Raw genomic sequence first — 20,904 nt, forward strand, 5'->3', positions numbered from 1 at the left:
TACAAATTAATGATCAAAACCAGACTGACAATGTTTATCAGCATTGTGTGTATATGACAATGACTGAATTAGCTGTGACTAGGGCTGCTACGATTAGTCGACTAGTCACGATTACGACTAATTTAATAGTCGACGCGTCGTTTGAAGCTTTGTAAGATCCAAACGACGCAGGAATAAGTAGTAGGATTTAAGAGTGTAATAACGGACTGAAACAGAAGATGGCAGCACTGCATGTACAAGGATGCCAGCTGCCGTTAAATCCCGAAGAAGAAGAAGCAGTGTCCGGTATTGTTGCTGTGTCCAAATTCAGGAACCGCATCCTCCTGTGCCCGCATTTGTAGGTCAATTACGTTACAGCGACATGACGAAGACTGTCCAAATTTGAAGACTCCGACAAATGCAGCCGACAAACGCGCTCTTTATTTCCTCAGATATGAAGGATGGGTCGGGTGTATACTTCGTGGCCCAACCTATCCCAGAATTCATAGCGCAGCCCTGCTTAGTTTCCAACAATGGCGGCAGCTAGTTAGTTTTAATATTACTCTTATTATTCTTTCTGGGTCACAAAATAAACGTTTAACATATTTTCAGGTGAGAAAGTAGCTGTGTAAACTTCAAATATCTACTCAGTTTATCAAGACATCACATATTTTCAAAAGCGCTCCAACAATTTCGGAGACGTCTGTTACCCACTAGCTCGATAGCTAGCCGGGGTTCAAGGCTCACGCAAATCGTCTTTCACTACTTAGGTTAAACATGATATATAAGTCACTTAGATAACTTAAAAATGTTATTGTTTGGCTTTTTTCAGTACTAAAAAAAGCCAAACAATTACATTTTGAAGTTATCTAAGTGACTTATATATATTTAATTAACCTTAGTAGCGAAAGACGGCGGTGGGTTTGAAAACGATTTGCCGGGTGTCCGGTGTTCTCACGGGCTTTAGTGAGCCTTGAACCCCGGCTAGCTATCGAGCTAGTGGGTAACAGACGTCTCCGAAAACGTCGGAGCGCTTTTGAAAATATGTGGTGTCTTGATAAACTCAGCAGATATTTGAGGTTTAGACAGCTACTTTCTCACCTGAAAATATGTTAAACGTTTATTTTGTGACCCAGAAAGAATAATAAGAGTAATATTAAAACTAACTAGCTGCCGCCATTGTTGGAAACTGAGCAGGGCCGCGCTATGAATTCTGGGACAGTTTCTTCTTCTTCGGCGTTTAACGGCAGCTGGCATCCTTGTACATGCAGTGCTGCCATCTTCTGTTTCAGTCCGTTATTACACTCTTAAATCCTGCTACTTATTCCTGCGTCTTTTGGGATCTTACAAAGCTTCAAACGACGCGTCGACTATTAAATTAGTCGTCGACGATTTTGATAGTCGACTAATCGTGGCAGCCCTACTGTCAGCCCACCTGCTCCTGCATGTACTGTAGCAGCATGTGTTCTAATTATTCGGGAGGTCTTGTCTCTGCTTGTCTCCAACTTTGGTGGTATATGATGCAAACCCCCCACCCCCCAAAAAAAACCCCACAACAACAACAAAAAAACCCAGAGCCTAGCAAGCTGCCAGAAGCCAGATGAATGACAGCAGTTTCGGAAAGCCAAGAAGACAATGTAATCACCACTAAATATGAATCGTCCCATTATCGTGACAGGTTGATCCACTGAAAATTCATCACTCACCATTTCTTCAGTCAGAGACTGAAGACTGGTAGCCTAATTGGATTCAAGTCAAACACAACTTTCCAAACATAAAGAACATTGAGTATGACTGTTCTGAACCCTGGTATCAAACATTTGACAAATTCATCAAAAATTCAGGATCTGAAAACAAACTATCACGATGAGCACAGAGTAAACAAACTTTTATTTTTGGTTCCTCCGTTTGTCATAGGTCTGCTGCATTCATACAAAATGCAGGTTTCCCGAATGCATTCACACTTGTTACAGGACAGTTGTCAAAAATAAGCAAGCACAGATCCTCGATTATCCACCTTCAAAGCTGAACTGCCACAGAACTTCAAGCCTTTGGTGCATTTAGATTATATTCTAAGTTTATCTTGGAGTTTTGTGGAAGACAGTATCATTGCAGAAAAAACATCCAGAATGAGCAGTTCCCTGCTGAAGGGAGAAAAAAAAGTACACTATGTACTGCTGTCATTTAACAGACAAGAGGGAGAGGGAGGGAGAGAGAGAGAGAGAGAGCGCGTGATAAATAGAAAAGAGGGAGTCAACTGGCTGTGTGTGTGTGTGTGTGTGTGTGTGTGTGTGTGTGTGTGTGTGTGTAAGAGAGAGCTCGCAGCGGAGGTCATTTATATAACCACAGTGATGAGACATCTATAATTTAGCCCTTTTAAAGTGTGAACAAGTCTGAGCTCTTTTAGCCAGACAGCACAGTACAAGGAAAAGCATTTCCTGCAAGAAGGCCAGAAAGACGTGTTCGACATCCTTTTGAAGCCACTTATTAAACCTCATTTTCAAATTAATGCTTTGTGACGTCCCAATATTTAAGCTAGCGATTTTGCCCTTTATACATTTTACGATCCTTGCGTGTCATTCATGAGCCTGGCTTTGGCTTTCACTGTTAAATCACTTCCAACTTACTTTAAAAAAAGAAAAAAGAAAGATGAATTTGCATAAAGAATAACATCGATCATAATTATGATAACTGCTTTATGGTCTGATGAGAGTGACAGATACAAGTCAGACACTGAGGCAGAAGGGAGAAAAATAAAGATGTGACCCTCCTACCAGTCTGAGCCCACCCCTCCATTACCAAAATTTCATTCAGCCATTGCCATGGAAATGAGCTGCAGGGAGAATAGGGCTCATCATCACTGCCATGTCAGGCACTGCGCCCGCCATCCCTTATTATGGGATGGAGCCGCTTCTTGAGAGCACTCTCAACTTCACCATGGAAACAGACCAATAGTTTAGGCAGGGGGTGTGTTTCATAATCACTCGGGACCCCTTTGCTCTCACTCTCTCTCACACACAGTCTCATTCAGCACGGGAGAGCTGTCACATTAAGGTCAGCACCACATGTGGTAAAATATCTGACTTGATTAAGCTTCGAATTTACTTTTAATGCAATAACCTGATGAGACATATTTATGACAAAACGCTCTGATGGTTTTACCCCATTGGTCAAAAGACCAGATGACTTTACTTCTTTGCAATTGTTAGTTATTCACCAACATCTTAATGCAGCCATGAAGGCAGAGATATGCAAATTCAACCCACTTTCTTCCTCAAAACACAAGTCCCAACTAGGGCATGAAATTAAGTTTTCCCCACTTCCCCTTTAAGTGACTCTGGGAGTCCAGAAAAGAGAGCACGAGCCCGGCTGGTGACCACAGCCATTAGCTGCTGTTACGAAGAGTCATTACAGAGAGCCAAGAGTGGAAAACGGACGTGGTAGGAGCAACTGCAGTTGCAATGTGTTTGTTAGAAGATAAAGGAAGAGTGAGAAACCACCTCCTCCCATGTCTCCACTGATGTCAAAGGCTGAAGAGAAAATATTTATTACCTGCTGATGCTGGTGTTGTGAAGCAACTTCTCCAAAGAATATTTATCAATGTGCAAAGTGAGGATGTGCGCAGTCAAAGGACTCAGAGTAACCAGTGCACCACTATCTCTGGGTTCCTATTTTCCCCCAGTCACATTTATGTAATGTGCAAAAGTCTTGAGCCACACCTCAATTTTTTTCCATGTTCCATGTCATCCTTGTCCTTTTTAGAAATGCTCTTGAGAAGTAAGCATTCAATAGTCTAAGTTTAAGGTTTTCACCCATTTTCAGTGCAGTGCTTGCACAAGCAATCCATGTGAGCTTAAGCACCTCAGATGGCTCTAAACGTTCATTTTATTTTCTACTGTGCCAAAAGTAGGGGATGTCATTAAATAGACCCACATTTCCAACTACATATTTAACATCTTGGACTGCTACTACTATAATATAAACAAGCCACACCTATGAGCCTAGAGCGCTCCCATCTTACTGACTCCATACAGAGCTGAGAATAGTGAAAAAATAAATAAATTAAAATTGGATTAAATGAAAATGAATTTAATAATTCCACTGTTGTGTGAAAAAAAGAAAAGAAAAAAACCCAAGTTGGTTGGTTTGGGGTTGCATGGCTTACACACCACTGCAATAAATCCTGGTTCCACAAATTTTTACTTTTGTTTTTCGACTGTCAAAAAGATGATCATGCTGCTTTCAGCACCATGGACAATAACCGCAGTCTGAGGTTGGGGGAATGGACAAATCTATCTAGCATAAGCATATGCTATAACACCATCATGGTATTATATAATATTACTCATACTATCTTATTCAACCAAGCTACCCCAAGCATAAAACAGATTTAGCTTCGCTAAAGTAACATAAAGACACTTGTAATGTTGCAAAGCACCAAACAAATGAGAGAAGCCCATTAACCACAGGTCCTCAGAGACTGACTGGATGGGTGACTGTATAACAACCACACTCATTTATAGAAATTCTCACTCAGCAATTGTTTCAAGAGTACCAGCTTCTACATTTATCACTCACACATATTACAGCATGAATGCAGATTTTCAACATTAAAGTGGCATCAATGTTTCAATCCTTCACAAAAACAAACCCCTCACTCATCAGATCGTCATCTCAAATCCAGTCTTCATCCTGTTATCCTCTCTCCTTTAAGTACTCTTTTGCTTTGCTTGCTAAACATAATGTAAAATGCCTGCACTCTCAAACTCACCAAAAAACTAACTGCTGCACTGTGAGCATCAACAAGTATGCAGGCACTTTGCACACATGACAGGGAGGTCAGGTCAGCAAGGTCAGGAAGTGCAAATTTCCCAGAATGCACCTAAAGTTTTTAAGGCAAAAGTGTTGAAGGCTCTTTTAGTCAGTTAAATTTAAAATCACAAAGAAAATATCTGTCGAGCTGAACTTCATCTAAGAAAATGTATATAGAATCACGAATTAAATACACAGTGGAACTTTTACACCTTGTCCACTTCATGCTGTGAACATGAGCACCCATTACATGACGAGGTTTGACAGTGATTTTCACTGGCCCCTCCTTCTTGCAGGGTCCTGTGGTGTTGCCCCAGCAGCCCAGTCAGACTTTTGAGCTGATGGCGTGTAATGTAATTCTACATACTAATCTGTCAAACAGCCTCGGCCCTTTGTTTTTATCAATTTCGTTAAATGTCGGAAGCTTTCCATTGAGATTCTCTTCCATGATCACAAAGCTCTGAATGTCATGCTCTACCCCACAGGTCCATTCACAGTACAATATCATGTTATGCTGCCAATGGAAGACAAGATACCGTAGGCATAAAAAGATACAATACTCAGAGCAATCATCTCGCCAAACCACAATGACTGGGATTAAGGGAAGATGGAAGAAACATTCCTCACACCACTAAATGACCACCTCCAGACCAGAGCGTTGATGCACGGCAGGCTCTCTGCATTCATGCTGCTGATTGCACACGCTGAGTCTACCATCTGCAACCTCAGCGAAAATGGAAATTCATCAGACCAGACTATATTTTTCCAGTTACCCTAAGCCCATCACAGCCTCAGATATATTTTCATGGTTCACAGGAGTGGAACCCATTGTGGTCTTCTGCTGGTGCAACCGATCCACCTTAAGGCTGAATATATTTTTGAGTGTTAGAAGGTTTTTCTGCTGAGCACAGTAGAAAAGGGTAGATATCTAAGTCAGAATAATCTTTCTGTCAACTCCAACCAATCTGGACATTGTGCTCTGATCTTTCACTCTGATCTATCCACTCCTAGTACTGTGATAGTAAAAAGGCCAGAAGAGCAGCATCTTCATGAATTCCCCCCCCAAAAAAAACAAACATCTGGTGGTAACACAATTGGCTGATAGGTTTCAAAGTGTTTCCACAAATGAAAGCGATGAACAAAAAATTATTCAGCTGCTCAACAATAAGACAAAACAAGATATGTATGTCAGATATAGATGGTTACAGCTGGGTAATTGCCAACATGTTAGCTATCACTATGCAAAGGTTAGTTATACTTCTTTGTTTAGTGCCCTTACAGTGCTAACGGAGATTTGCTGCGTTAATGCGGTTATGGCATTAACCTCATTTTAACGAGATTAACGCTGACAGCACTAGTAATTTTGCATTATGCATACTATACTTATATCAAGGATCACTTGGATGATTAAGTGATAACGTTAGCAAACAAGACAACGTTAGTCAGCTGGGTGTAGCTTAGCTACCAGCGACAAATTGTCATGTTAGCTGATAAAGTAATGGTCAGCTCAGTTACCAGCCTCAGGAGTTTGGATAAAATAGCTAACATTAGATATTAAGTGTTGTTGTCCATTTCCAGGCAAAGGTCCTGTTTGGCCAAATGGATTTACTTAGGTATAACATATAGATATTATTAGATATTACAAAATAATTATTACTAACTTGCTTGACACCTGTTGCACAATCCTGCTACCTGTGGGTTCAATCAGCACAAAGGTGAATAATCTGCTAGCAGTTTTTAATTTGCCCGTATGATGCACACACAGAACCGAAAACAAAAAGCTGTGCACGTTGCCAAAGACTACCCAGCAAGGCAAAAAGCATCCAAACACTGAAAGCTTCGTATCAGCTCCACATGGCACTGCTGTCTGAACTACTCTGTCTCACCATTCCTCCTTCAGCTGAGTTCAGAGTACACTCCAATATTACTGAATATGTAAAAACCACTAAAGCCATTCACTAACAAATTTTATCTCATGCCATATTTGTTTATTTCGTTGTTTTTACGTGGAGTTTTGTTGTCCTTTGTTGATGTTAGTGATTAGTGGACTCCATTTCTAAGGCAGTGTTCGCCAGTGCTGCTCATTTTTGATGCTGGAAGTAGAAAAGAGGCACTGAGGCGAGACGCACTTGAGCGTGAGGATCACGTCCTTTGAAGTTTTGCAGAAAATATGCCATGACTTTTTTCACTCCACTAGCTGTTAGACACTTGAGAAGGTCAGGGAATGCCTCATTTTAAGTTGCCTTACAATGTCTTCAGACAGTAGTTGATAAAATGAATTAGGTAACATTTTCTTAATGTATACAACACACACTAAATAAAAATAAAGAAGAAAAAGGACACTCATCTGATCTCTAACACAGTTTATATACCAAACAGAATCAAACTGAACTGACGAAAACAGACACATAAACCAAAGGAGGTTCTTTGAAGGTTGCAGAGTAATGTAACCAGAGACATAGAGGGAAGGATAAACACAAGAGGCGGGGGGATGCTGAAGGCACACAGCCACATGTTTGACTTATTGATTATGTGTGAAATCTCATCCACTCTACATGGCTGTAAGGTGTGCAGCATTAGTTATTTATAGCAGGGTGACTACTCTCACGTTTCCACACTGCCGTCGGGAAATTTTCTGATCAATGCCATTTTCACCGACTCTCTTTCTGGCAGTGCAGCTTACCCTCACCTCGGTTCGACATAATATGGTCCGAGATCGGGGAAACACAGGGTGATTGCACATTACAAATTTATGGTGAAAACCCTAAAGCGACCCGGGCTGCTTCTTCTGCCTTGTTGCTGTTCAGGATTAAGGTCAACAAGCATGGAGCAAAAAAGTCTGGCGGTTAATGGGCCAAGACGCACACTGTCTACCCAAAATGTCACAGGTTTGAATCCAGCTTGTGACCTTTTTTGAATGTCATATCCTCGATGCATTCAATCTTTCTGGCCATTGTGCTGTTGTGTTTGTCAGCAAAGCACACATGTCATTAAAATGCTTTCATGCTGGATATACACAATACCTCTCGACCACCTTGAAGCTGCAAGTCTGAGTATTTGTAAGACTGATAGTAAAAAATTCCAGAGAGAATGTGGTGCATTTGAGCACATGATCTGATGGCAAATTATATCAGATATAAGAAGTTCTGATATAGGTCAGGAGATTTGGAGGCGTTTTATATTAGTTCCTGGGTGATTTGCCCAGTGGAAGCTGGACGGGGCAACTGGAGTGAATTAAAGGGCACCAAATCCCATGTTCTAATATATAGCCGTAATAGATGTGGAATCCGTAAAGGCAGAAACAAGTCAGTTGTCTGGATTTTGCCTGGCAGTTTTACCCACAGGCTTTGGCATAGAGCATTTGGGTCAAGAAATAGTATCAATCAAAAAAACTGCAGGACCCAACACAGTAAAGCAGATAGCAGTAAAGGTGGGTAAACGGACTCAATTAAATAAGTAAAATGTGAGTTTCTGAGAAGGGAATATTGGACTTTTTATAATAGCTATAGCTCATACTTGCTTTAAAAATAGACTTTGAACAATATTTTAGGTTTATATATTCAATGTAATTTTATTTATAGTGCACCAAAAAACAACAAGGAGGCTCAAGGCGCCTTATATTGTAAAGTTTTTTGAAGATCTGATCCCAATCATGTGGTGGTTTTGTTCCTTTTCAACTGTTGGTCACTAGCTGATTTCACTGATCCTCATCCTATTACTCAAACTGCTACTTTTATAGAAATATTTTAAAATATTAAATTACTTTAAAAACTTTCCCCATTTTTCACAACATTTTTACAACTCTTTGACGTCACAAAAAAAATAATGAAAGAAATTAGCCTGGATGCACTCTCACTTTTCTTAATCATTTCATGACCTCCCAAAATTATCTTGTAATCCTCCAGAAACTGGTCCAAAAACCCAATGCAGTGAACTACTGAACTTAACCTGACAACTATACTTCAGTTTTTTGAGAATACCACAATTTATGAAATGTTATCCCCACATCCATTCATCCATCCACCCATTTTTGACACTTTGGGTCACGGAGACAACAGTCCAAGCTAAGAAACCCAGACTTTCCTTACCCCAGTCACCTCCTGCAGCTCATCCGGGAGGACACAGAAATGTTCCCAAGCCATCTGACAGATATAATCTCTCTATTGAGTCCTGGGTCAGCCCTAGGGCATCCTCCCAGTAGGACATGCTAGGAATACCTAGGAGACATCAAGGAGGCATCCTAGTCAAGTGCCTGAACCACCTCAACTGGCTCCTTTCGATGTGGAGGACCTGCGGCTCTACTCCGAGCCCCTCTCAAATGACCGAGCTCCTCACCCCATCTATAAACTCATTTCAACCGCTTGTCTCTGTGACCTCATTCTGTCTGTCACTACCCAGAGTTTCTGACCACCCAATCCATCACTCGATCTCATGGTCCACTCTCCCCTCACTTGTGAACAAGACCCAGAGACACTCAAACTCCTCCACTTGGGGCAGCAACTCATCCCTCACCCAGAGTGGGCACTCCAGCCTTTTCACCGCCACAGCGGAGTCATATCAGCCCTTGAAAGTCTGACATGAGTGCTGAGTTTCAAGGGCTTTAATGAAAGCATTAGGAATTACATCCACTGTTATACATACAGTGGGGCAAAAAAGTATTTAGTCAGCCACCGATTGTGCAAGTTCCCCCACTTAAAATGATGACAGAGGTCAGTAATTTGCACCAGAGGTACACTTCAACTGTGAGAGACAGAATGTGAAAAAAAAATCCATGAATCCACATGGTAGGATTTGTAAAGAATTTATTCATAAATTAGGGTGGAAAATAAGTATTTGGTCACCTCAAACAAGGAAAATCTCTGGCTCTCACAGACCTGTAACGTCTTCTGTAAGAAGCTTTTCTGTCCCCCACTCGTTACCTGTATGAATGGCACCTGTTTGAACTCATCATCTCTATAAAAGACACCTGTCCACAGCCTCAAACAGTCAGACTCCAAACTCCGCCATGGCCAAGACCAAAGAGCTTTTGAAGGACACCAGGAAAAGTATTGTAGACCTGCACCAGACTGGGAAGAGTGAATCTACAATAGGCAAGCAGCTTGGTGTGAAAAAAAAAATCAACTGTGGGAGCAATCATCAGAAAATGGAAGACATACAAGACCACTGATAATCTCCCTCGATCTGGGGCTCCACGCAAGATCTCATCCCGTGGGGTCAAAATGATCATGAGAACGGTGAGCAAAGATCCCAGAACCACACGGGGGGACCTGGTGAATGACCTGCAGAGAGCTGGGACCAAAGTAACAAAGGTCACCATCAGTAACACACTACAACGGCAGGGAATCAAATCCCGCAGTGCCAGACGTGTTCCGCTGCTGAAGCCAGTGCATGTCCAGGCCCGTCTGAAGTTTGCCAGAGAGCACATGGATGATACAGCAGAGGATTGGGAGAATGTCATGTGGTCAGATGAAACCAAAGTAGAACTTTTTGGTATAAACTCAACTCGTCGTGTTTGGAGGAAGAAGAATACTGAGTTGCATCCCAAGAACACCATACCTACTGTGAAGCATGGGGGTGGAAACATCATGCTATGGGGCTGTTTTTCTGCCAAGGGGACAGGACGACTGATCCGTGTTAAGGACAGAATGAATGGGGCCATGTATCGTGAGATTTTGAGCCAAAACCTCCTTCCATCAGTGAGAACTTTGAAGATGAAACGAGGCTGGGTCTTCCAACATGACAATGATCCAAAACACACCGCCCGGGCAACAAAGGAGTGGCTCCGTAAGAAGCATTTGAAAGTCCTGGAGTGGCCTAGCCAGTCTCCAGACCTCAACCCCATAGAAAATCTGTGGCGGGAGTTGAAAGTCCGTGTTGCTCCGCGACAGCCCCAAAACATCACTGCTCTCCAGAAGATCTGCATGGAGGAATGGGCCAAAATACCAGCTACTGTGTGTGCAAACCTGGTAAAGACCTATAGTAAACGTTTGACCTCTGTTATTGCCAACAAAGGTTATGTTACAAAGTATTGAGTTGTATTTTTGTTATTGACCAAATACTTATTTTCCACCCTGATTTATGAATAAATTCTTTACAAATCCTACCATGTGGATTCATGGATTTTTTTTTTCACATTCTGTCTCTCACAGTTGAAGTGTACCTCTGGTGCAAATTACTGACCTCTGTCATCATTTTAAGTGGGGGAACTTGCACAATCGGTGGCTGACTAAATACTTTTTTGCCCCACTGTACTTCCCCATTTTCAGAGGCTAAACCATAAATGGACCGAAATATAATTTTAAATATAAGGACTCTTTGTAATATACGGATGAAGCTCTTTTGTAGTCAATGACTGCCTAAAGTCTAGAGCCCAAGGACGTCACCACCAAACCACCAGCAGAGACACAAAGCAAAGCAAAGAAACACAAGCAGACAGTTGCTGAACTAAAAACAGGGACACAACCACAATTTCTCTGAGACAGATCTCAAAGCGAAGGATCTGTAAAGACTGTGTCACAAAATACCAACAACACAGAAGTTTTACTTGCAATGAATTACTTCCACTGTACTGTGGTACTGATACCACTATACTAACCAGGCTAACAGCATATTATAAGCCGTGAACACTTATGTACACGCTACATCATATTTTTTTCTTTGTTTTAACAAATTTGTAAGAATTTCATGCAAACACTTCTGAACTTTTTCACTATTGGGTATTGTGAAAAATAAATCTAATCCATTTTGGAAGACGTCTGTGGAACAACTGAAGCGCTGTGAATACTTTTTGGATACGCTGTGAGTCCACTTGTACATTTCAGTGCATCTCTGATGTTCACTTCTAGTCTGGAAAGTGGTTATTTGCTTCCATTAGGAGCTCCTGAGCGTTCTTCTTGTAGTTTACTTTTTTCAGCCAGGACTTCACATCCTTATTCTTCTGTGGCTGTGAAGCCTTTAATGCCCTTGAACATTTTTTAATGTTATGGCCTAAAATGTAACAGTCCAAAAATGTGTCTAGATTATCCCCCCTTCTAAATTCAAACTATAGCTTTGTGGCTTTTACATGTTGTTGTTGAGTGCTTTATATAAAACCGTCCCAGTTGCTAAACATTACTGGAATATCACAACTTCCCTGGTCTTTAAAACATGTGTAAATATAGTAGCTATATAGTATCTACTATTTTTAACATTTACTTGTTTTACTTGTTAAATCATAACTGGCTTTTTTGTTAACACTTGTATCATTTGTGAATTTATTATTTTCTCTGTTGGTTTTATACTACACCACATGTGTTAGTAGATTGCTGCCCACAGTAGGCATTAAAGTCAGACCGATTGTTGGTCAGACCCCGAGCGCTTTAGAGTCGATACGTGTTTGTTCTTTGCCAATATCAGGGCTTAAAGCAGGGACAAATGATATATTTTGGACATGAATTGAAACTGCTTGTGATTAGACAACAAACAAAACACCAATGGAAGAGACATGTAGAGGATTTTCAGAATCAGTTTTCTGTCTCTTGCTAAATGTTTATGCTTCAATTTGTATCTTTTTTGCATCAGCAGATAGTGGAAATGTCTCTATTTACATAAAAGAAAGAGAAAGTGAAGCAGAATGCAGGAAAGATGAGACAAATATTTATTTTTCTGTAGGATACATTTTCTCATGATATAATCCCAGCTGAGCCAACACATCACTTATTTGAACAAGTTTAATCATGCGCGTGTGGCCTTTGTGTCGTAGTAAATTGATTTTTTTTCAATAATTTATCCACTTCTGGAGTTCAGCGAGATTTCTGTTCATGTCCAAAACTTTAGACATCTCTGTGTTTGGCGTGATTTTGAAGAGTCTTCATTGCGTGACTAAGAATGAGAGAAATCTTGAAGGACATGCGAGGGCTTTAAGATTAGTTAGACACCAAGCAACAAAACTTATGTGGGACTCAGACATCAAATATTGTAATGTTGTATCTGCTGATCCTTCTGCCATCTCTCTCTTCCATGGTTATGAATCTGCATGTAAAAGGGGAAGGGATGCTGCACCACTAAGGGCAAGATGTCCCCACTTCTTCGATGTATTGTCAGTCTGCCCCAGGGCAGCTGTGGCTACAACTGTAGCTTGCCTTCACCAGTGTATGAATGTGAGAGTGAATGAATAGTGGTATTGTAAAGCGCTTTGAGGGGTCCCGAAAAGCACTATATAAATGCAATCCATTATTATTATTACTATTTTTTCTGTATAAGATGCTAAACTGGTAACACAAGCACAATGAATCATGGCCATCCCAGAAATCATGACCCATTTCAGAAACACAATGCGATCGTTGCCAAATGTAAATCCTCGCATTTACATTACATGAAAGGACCGTCCACAGAAAATGCATCACTCGCTGGTTCCTCAGTCTGATACAATTAGGCTGCCGGATTTCAAGTCAAACACAACTTTCAAAGCTTCAAAGAAGCTTTACTCTTTGATGCTTGTCTTTGACGCGTGTGGTTTCTTAACAGCAATATGCAATGTAATGAGTCTACTGATGTGAAACAATCGACTAACTAGCCCATTAGATCACGATGATGATGTGAAAACAAAGACAAGATCCCTGCTTCAGTGCATTTTTCAAATTACTGCAAACTTTTTTACACCACAACATACACTTTTTTCAAAAATCTTTTTTTTTCCAAATGAAATGTGGTTCCAGGCTACATTCACACATGTACGAGCAGATGTTTTCTATGGGAGAGTTAAAAAAGACAAGCAAGAATATTTACCACAGGCATAATTACACATAGTCATATATTGTCCTATAATGATCTAAAACACCAGAACGCTCGAGAATTTTAACCCCTGTATTCAGCTGATGACTCAGTCGAGGATATCCATTTCCTGTGGTTACCACTCACATCACAAAATATCCAGTAAAACCTGCTTCATTTTACTTTGTCTTACATGCTTGATATCTGCATCGGGTACATCAGTGTGTAGACTGTTCGATGGTTTTACCTGTAGGCTTACATGGCTGAAGTCACTGATGCATTAACAGCCAGATGGTATACCAAGTCATCAAAATGTAATGAAAGTCCTCTCTGCATGATCCAAATAAAGCCTGACGGCATGAAACCTCCCTCTGATAACGTCAGACATTACTTAACCTCCAATCATTGCTATATCAATCAAAAAATATTATAACATCTTCCAACTTAAGTAGTTTAACAAACATGTCAGAAGCATTAGGCAGACATTTAAATACAGTTTGACAAGTCAGCATATAGCCTAAGGTTTATTATCCTGTGAGCTGTAAGAAGGCTGTTTATGGCTTACCCAGACCCAGCAGGTCCACGGCTGACTCTGTGCCGTTCTTAGGACTGCCTCTGTACTCTGCCTGTTGAGGAGAACAAAGAGAAAAGAGAAATATATATATAATATTGATATAAAATATAATATTTGATTTGTTCAAGCAGGGTATTTGATCAAAATTATAACATTGCTAGACTGTAGATGGTAATTACATCCATAGAGACTAGACCTTTCACGATTCTGTATAACAATCCAATATTGATCCTTATTAAAAATACTAGATTGGATCATCAATGAGAGCAACTGGCCCTAAGATGAGTAATCTCCTTTTAATGCAGCTATAGTCTGCAAACCTTTTCTACTGCAAGTTTGTCAGGATGACTTTTAGTTAATCATATCCTCATTATATGGGCCATCGAGTACATTCTGTGACTTCCACAGCAGAACCAAGAAGTTGGCATTTTGACTCACCCTACTAACATGACCTCAACAATTCTATTACATTTGATTTCAGTGGAGAGTATGTTGAGTATTGCAGCATCGACAGCGATCAACTCGAAGGAAAATGACGACGGAGGCAAAAATGTCCTTAATATTTTGGGAACTTTATTCCTCATTAACACGCGGCAAAACTTTTCTCATGGGTGCCATTTTCGTTGTGGTATACTTTTTTTTCTTAGGGGCGTGATGACGCAGCATCCGTGCTCTTACAATGAAACAGTGCCTCCTTGTGGTGGCAACTAAAATACTGTCTCTGTTAAACCACAGTAACCATAATGCAGTTAAACACTGTACAACATGAGTACACACAATGAATATCTTAACACCCCCTCTTGTACTCAGGTTGCTGGAATCAAAGAAAAGTTGTACAATAAACGATAAACAGTTGTACAATCTCTACCACACTTCCCTTTTTTTTTTTTTCTCTCTCTCTTTTTTTTTCTTTTAAGCACCAAACATAACGTTAGCAAACTTAGCAAGTTTTAGCTTAGAAACAGGTTTGGTCATAACATCTGCAACCATTTCTTCAGTGGTGCAATATAACAGACACATTTTCTCTTCATTTACAATGGACCTTACAAAATGATATTTAATGTCCACATGTTTGCACCTCTGTCGGCTCACAGGGTTTTTAGCCAGGGCAATTGTTCCCTGGTTGTCCTCGTACACTATTGTTTGAGTGTAGCTGTAGTCATCTATACCTTTCAAAAGCTGTTCTAAATATATACACTCTTGCATTGTGGAAGCCAGAGCCATATACTCTGCTTCACAGGTAGAGAGCGCCACAGTGGGCTGTTTCTTGGTCTTCCATGAAACTAAAGAACTGTTGTTACATAGACGTACACAGTAACCAGTAGTGCTGCGTCTGTCGGCAGTATCACCTGCCCAGTCAGCATCACTGTAGGCCACTAGACCCAAATTTTCATCTGTGTTTCTTCTAAAACACAACTTCTTATCTTTGGACCCTTTGAGATATCTCAACACATGTTTCACAGTTCCCCACTGTTCTTCTGTAGGCTCATGGAAATGTTGCGATAACTTGCTTACCACAAAACTCAGGTCAGGACGGGTACCTGATGCAAGGTATATAAGACTGCCTACAGCCTCTCTATACATCCTCACATCTCTTATCTTAGTAGCACCTTCTGTGTAACACAACTTCTGATCACAGGGAGTTCCTCTGGGTTTACAGTTCTGCATGTTAGACCTCATCAGTATCTTGTTGACATAGGTTTCTTGTGACATTGTTACACATCCATCAGACTGAGTGAAATCAATACCCAGAAAATGCTTAAGTCTGCCCAAGTCTTTCATCTTAAATTTGACTGAAAGCATTTCTTTCGCATCCTTCATTACCTTTTCATTGCCAGCAGCAATTATCAGGTCGTCCACCCAGATGATCATAATCACCTTACCATCTTTTGTCTCTTTGGTATAAACACAGTGGTCTGCTGGGTTTTGCCTGAAACTGTTCGCTGTTAGGTATTCATGCAAGATCCTATTCCAGTTACGACCAGATTGTTTTAACCCATACAAGGATTTTTGTAATCTACAGACTAGCCCTTCTCCCTCTTCATAACCTTCTGGCTGATCAATGTAGATTTCATAATCAATGGGAGCGTGTAAATATGCTGTCTTCACATCCATTTGATGGAGTAACAGGCTCTCCTGCGCTGCTTTCTGTAACAAAACTCTTATGCTGGTTAAGTTGGCTGTTGGTGAGAATGTCTCTCCATAATCTATCCCCAACTGTTGGCTGTAACCTTTGGCTACGAACCTTGCCTTGTATCGGTCGTTTCCCTCAATGTCACTCTTAACGGAATAAACCCACTTCCCCCCTACAGTTTTCTTTCCCTTTGGCAAAGTGGTTAGGGTAAAAGTGTCATTTTCCCGTAACGAGTGAATTTCTTCATCCATGGCTTTGATCCAGTTCTTTGAGTTAGCTGATTCTATGGCTTCCTTAAATGTGTTTGGGACACCACACACTGCCCTGTAGCAGTAGTCTATGGTAGTGTGGATCTCATCGCCGCCACTGTTGGCAGCTACAAAGTCATTTAAATGTCCCGGTTTTCTTCTCTCCCTAAGAGGATACCTTTTGTTGACAAATCCATCACTTGTCACATTTGTCTCTTTTCGTTCACGCTCATCAGGTATACCACTTTGTGGACTTGTGTCTGTCACAATAGGTTCTGGAACCTCATTGTCCTTGTCACCTTTCTCTGAAGGTCTGTTAGCCATAGGCTGTCTTACTCTGCTACAGTCATCATTTAGTTCTCCCTCATCTGTCTGTGTTTGTCTTTCTACATTTACTTTGCTCACAAACTTAACAAGTCTATGTTTCTGAACTTTCTCAGTTTCAGGGTGGTAAACTAAGTAGGCAGGACTGTTCTTATCATAACCTACAAAGAAACCTTGGTCACATTTTGAATCAAGTTTCCCCTTGTCCTGTTTGTATGCATAGCACACAGACCCAAATTTCTGCATTTTTGACAAGTCTGGCTTTTTACCTGTCAGCATTTGGTAGGGTGTTTTCCCTGTTCGCTTATTAAAGCATCTGTTCCGTGTTACAGCAGCACTTTGAATGGCATAGTTCCATAGGCATTTCGGTAGCTGACTCTCAATTAGCATGCACTTGCCCATCTCGAAAAGAGTACGCCACCCCCTCTCGGCGGTACCGTTCTGATGGGGTGAGTACGGGGCTGATGTCTCATGCTTAATGCCATTTTTCCTTAACAGGGTTTGGAAATCTCTGCATGTGAACTCTGTCCCATTGTCTGATCTAATGCATTTTACGTTGCCATATGGTGCAACATCCGCTAGAAATTTCTCTGTTGCCTGCACTGTATCAGTTTTCGTCTTCAGGAAATATACAAACACTGAGTTTGAATAATCATCAGTGAATGACTGCACATATTTGTACCCATCAATAGATTCAGTGGCTATCGGACCTGCTAAATCTGTGTGTACCATTTGTAAAGGAGCCTTTGCTCTTGTATCAGGATCTCTGTTTCGGGTTTGTGCAAACTTTCCCTGGATACACACTTCACATTCCTTTTCAGGTCTATCGGTTCTCCCCTTAATCTGCATACCGTTAACCACACCTTGCAATCTTACTACATCTTCATAGTTGCAATGACCTAATATCTCATGCCATGCCTGTATGTCATGACAGGTGTTACACTTATCATTACCCTCAACTTCAGTCTGCAAATAGTACAACTTGCCATACACATGAATGTTAAAGTTAGTACCGTCTTTGTGGGTCAACGTGTCCTGCCCTTGTTTAAAGGTGACTGTTGCTCCTAATGCAGTGGCTGACTTTACAGAGAATATGTTCTGGGGGTATGATGGAATAAACAGCGCATCTTTCAGCGTTGCTTTGCGTCGCTGGCCTGTATTGTCAATCAGGAACACCTCTGCGTCCCCCCTCTGTTGGGCGACGCCTCTGCACTGGGTACCGTCTGCCAGTTCTACGCTGTGTGACTCCGGTCTGAACGCGTCGTCGAAGCTCTTGAACTTGGCGATGCTGTTAATGATGTGTGAGGTAGCCCCAGTGTCCACCAACAGGCCTTTCTCCTCAATGCTGTACGCTGACTGCTGGACTTTGATGTCTACGCCCTTAATCCTGAAGGCATAATCCGACGTTTCTGGTTTGGGTCCGTTGCCGCTTTCCTCTGCGACCTTCCGCGCGCCATCTTGTTTGGCTTTATGTCTACATGTGGTGTCACTGTGTGTGCTGTTTTTGCAATGACTGCACCACGTCCTCCGTCTGCACGCTTTTGCTCGGTGGCCTTTTAGTCCGCACTTGAAACACACAATGTCCTCATCGTTCTTGTTTCTGTATTGTGCGCTGGATCTCGTGTGCTCACGGCCGGTTCTTCCTCCTGTTTTCATTACGTTGTCGCTATACTCTGATGCACTCGACTTTTCAGTGTCTTCGAAACTTCGTAGCTTTGTTTTGAACTCAGCAAATGTCATATCGTCTTTATCGTGGGTAACGTGTATTGCAAATGGCTTAAAATTTTCAGGTAGTCCCTTTAAAACCATAGCAATTAACAATCCATCACCTAAAGTCTCACCCGCATTGCGCAGTGCTGTAATGGCGGCCTCTGCTCTGATGACATAGTCTGTGACAGTCTCTTCCCTCTTTTTCTGAAGCGACGATAGCGTGGTGTACAGGTTGATGATTTGGGGCTTCCCCTTTCCCGCGTAGTAGTCCCTTAGTATTTCTAATGCTCTTCTCCCATTATCAGGGGCATCTCTCATAATCAGTGAGAGGCTTTTATCGTCCAAGAATTGGATTAACTCGGCGTAAGCGTCGGCGTTCTTCTTACCGTCTGCTGCTACTTCAGCCGCGCCGTTCGGTTCCTTCAGAACGGTGTCTTTTAATCCCAACAAGTGCAAATATCCAAGCACCTTAGTTTCCCAAAGTTCATACCTGGTCTCATCTCCGTCAAACATGAGTCGAGGGAGCCTGCTTGCTCCGCGTTGATCCATGTTGCTCTTTAGTCGTTAGCCCGTTATCCGTTTTGGCTCCGGATCTTCATGAGAAAAAACTCTTCTTCGAGTCGGCCACTGGGCCCATAACCTGTTGAGTATTGCAGCATCGACAGCGATCAACTCGAAGGAAAATGACGACGGAGGCAAAAATGTCCTTAATATTTTGGGAACTTTATTCCTCATTAACACGCGGCAAAACTTTTCTCATGGGTGCCATTTTCGTTGTGGTATACTTTTTTTTTCTTAGGGGCGTGATGACGCAGCATCCGTGCTCTTACAATGAAACAGTGCCTCCTTGTGGTGGCAACTAAAATACTGTCTCTGTTAAACCACAGTAACCATAATGCAGTTAAACACTGTACAACATGAGTACACACAATGAATATCTTAACAGAGTATGATTTCATCTATGGATCCTGAGGCAATTTTGACTGCTACGACACTACATGTGTCACGGACCCAGTTCCAGGGATTCGGGGTCCGTGAGCAGTGTGGACTACTATTGTAGTTATTATTATTATTATTATTATTATCATTATTGTGGTTGTTGTTATTATGGTTGTGTCTGCTGTCCTGTTTTTTCCGTGTTGGTGTACTGTCAGGTGTTTAGGGGTGTGTGCTTGTGTATGTGAGGGTGCGGTCGTGGCAGGCACTTTTAGGCCTGGTGGGTGTGGCCCTGCCAGCTGACCGGTCCCACCCAGGAATCCACACACACCTGGCGCCGATCAAGCCTCGTCAGAGGAGCTTCAAAACAGTGTGGCTGAGAGCTCCTCGACGCTGGATCGTTGAGTGACTTCCCGTCAGTCTTAAGTGTATTGTGCAAGGTTAGTGCAAGTCTACTGTTAGGTTTTGTACTCACGGCTGCCTTTGGTATGCGTGTTTCCTCAGGAGGAATTGTGGCGACCAGGAGGCAGCACACGGAGAGTACACAGGGAACGGAGACAGAGCACGGAGCACGGGATAAAGGAGAAGACACGGAACGGGAGTTGGGATCGCACGGGGGGATTTATTGTTGTTCGGATTGTCACCACTGTAAATAAACACTGTTGCACTGTAGAGTCCTGCATTTTGGGTCCTCCTTTCCCCACATCCCCACGGTCTGCCAGCGAGACCGTGACAACATGAAGTGTTTGATGCTTTAATGACTTACTAGCCTGCATATATGCACGGGCTGATGTAATGTACATTCCTGCTGGCAGGATCAGTTGCTAAATGTTGTGTTTCACAAAGTGAAGCAGTGAATCAGCAAAAGAAAGGAATTAATCCCAACTTAAGAGAATAAGGTTTGTGGTGCAGCTCAATATGTATTATATTGAGATATGTTTTAGGAATGTATCTTACAATCACTGAACTTAATTGGAGAGAAACTGTCCTGGTCCAGGTGAGTGCGGGGTTTTTCCACTCTGCTGGGCTCCACCTTCAGGCAGAGACTCCAATCAGCTTTCACACCTGATTCCAATCAAGTCACCAGCATATAAGACCAGCGCTCACAACAGACCTCTGCCAGATCTACTGCTAACTCACGTTAGTGCTACGCCGCCAAGCCCTTGTGAGAGCCTCTTAACAATTGCATTTCTCCTCACCGTGTTTTCTTTGTCATAGGACCCACCTGGCCGTCACGCTTCACAAGCTGAACTACACTCATCTCCGCCTGGACACTGGTTCTGTCATCTGGTTGCTTCCTTATCATCATAAGACTCCACCTGCCTGCCTCCCTGCCAGGTCCCTTGCTCCAAGTATATTCTGGACCCTCTCTGGACACTCCTCACCCGGACCCCCTTGGACACCCCCTCCTCACATGACACTTTCACCTGCAACGC

General features: G+C 41.9%; 1 protein-coding gene and 1 long non-coding RNA gene across 7 annotated transcripts in view; one reads left to right on the plus strand and one right to left on the minus strand.

The window, feature by feature from the left end:
- smap1 (small ArfGAP 1) overlaps positions 1-20,904 on the minus strand; it is a 169,952-nt gene that overhangs the window by 54,303 nt on the left and 94,745 nt on the right. For all 4 annotated transcript variants that reach the window (XM_082557643.1, XM_082557642.1, XM_082557644.1 and 1 more), the window contains one exon: positions 14,108-14,168. In XM_082557643.1, coding sequence (XP_082413769.1) covers positions 14,108-14,168 — 61 coding nt within the window. The remainder of the gene's footprint in view (positions 1-14,107; positions 14,169-20,904) is intronic.
- LOC309720591 overlaps positions 1-20,904 on the plus strand; it is a 38,684-nt gene that overhangs the window by 17,343 nt on the left and 437 nt on the right. For all 3 annotated transcript variants that reach the window (XR_014280536.1, XR_014280537.1, XR_014280538.1), the window contains 2 exons: positions 19,687-19,883; positions 19,973-20,904. This is a non-coding gene — a long non-coding RNA (uncharacterized lncRNA). The remainder of the gene's footprint in view (positions 1-19,686; positions 19,884-19,972) is intronic.

This window comes from Aulonocara stuartgranti (genome assembly GCF_965226115.1).
Source record: "Aulonocara stuartgranti genome assembly, chromosome: 13".
NCBI classification, from domain to species: domain Eukaryota; kingdom Metazoa; phylum Chordata; class Actinopteri; order Cichliformes; family Cichlidae; genus Aulonocara; species Aulonocara stuartgranti.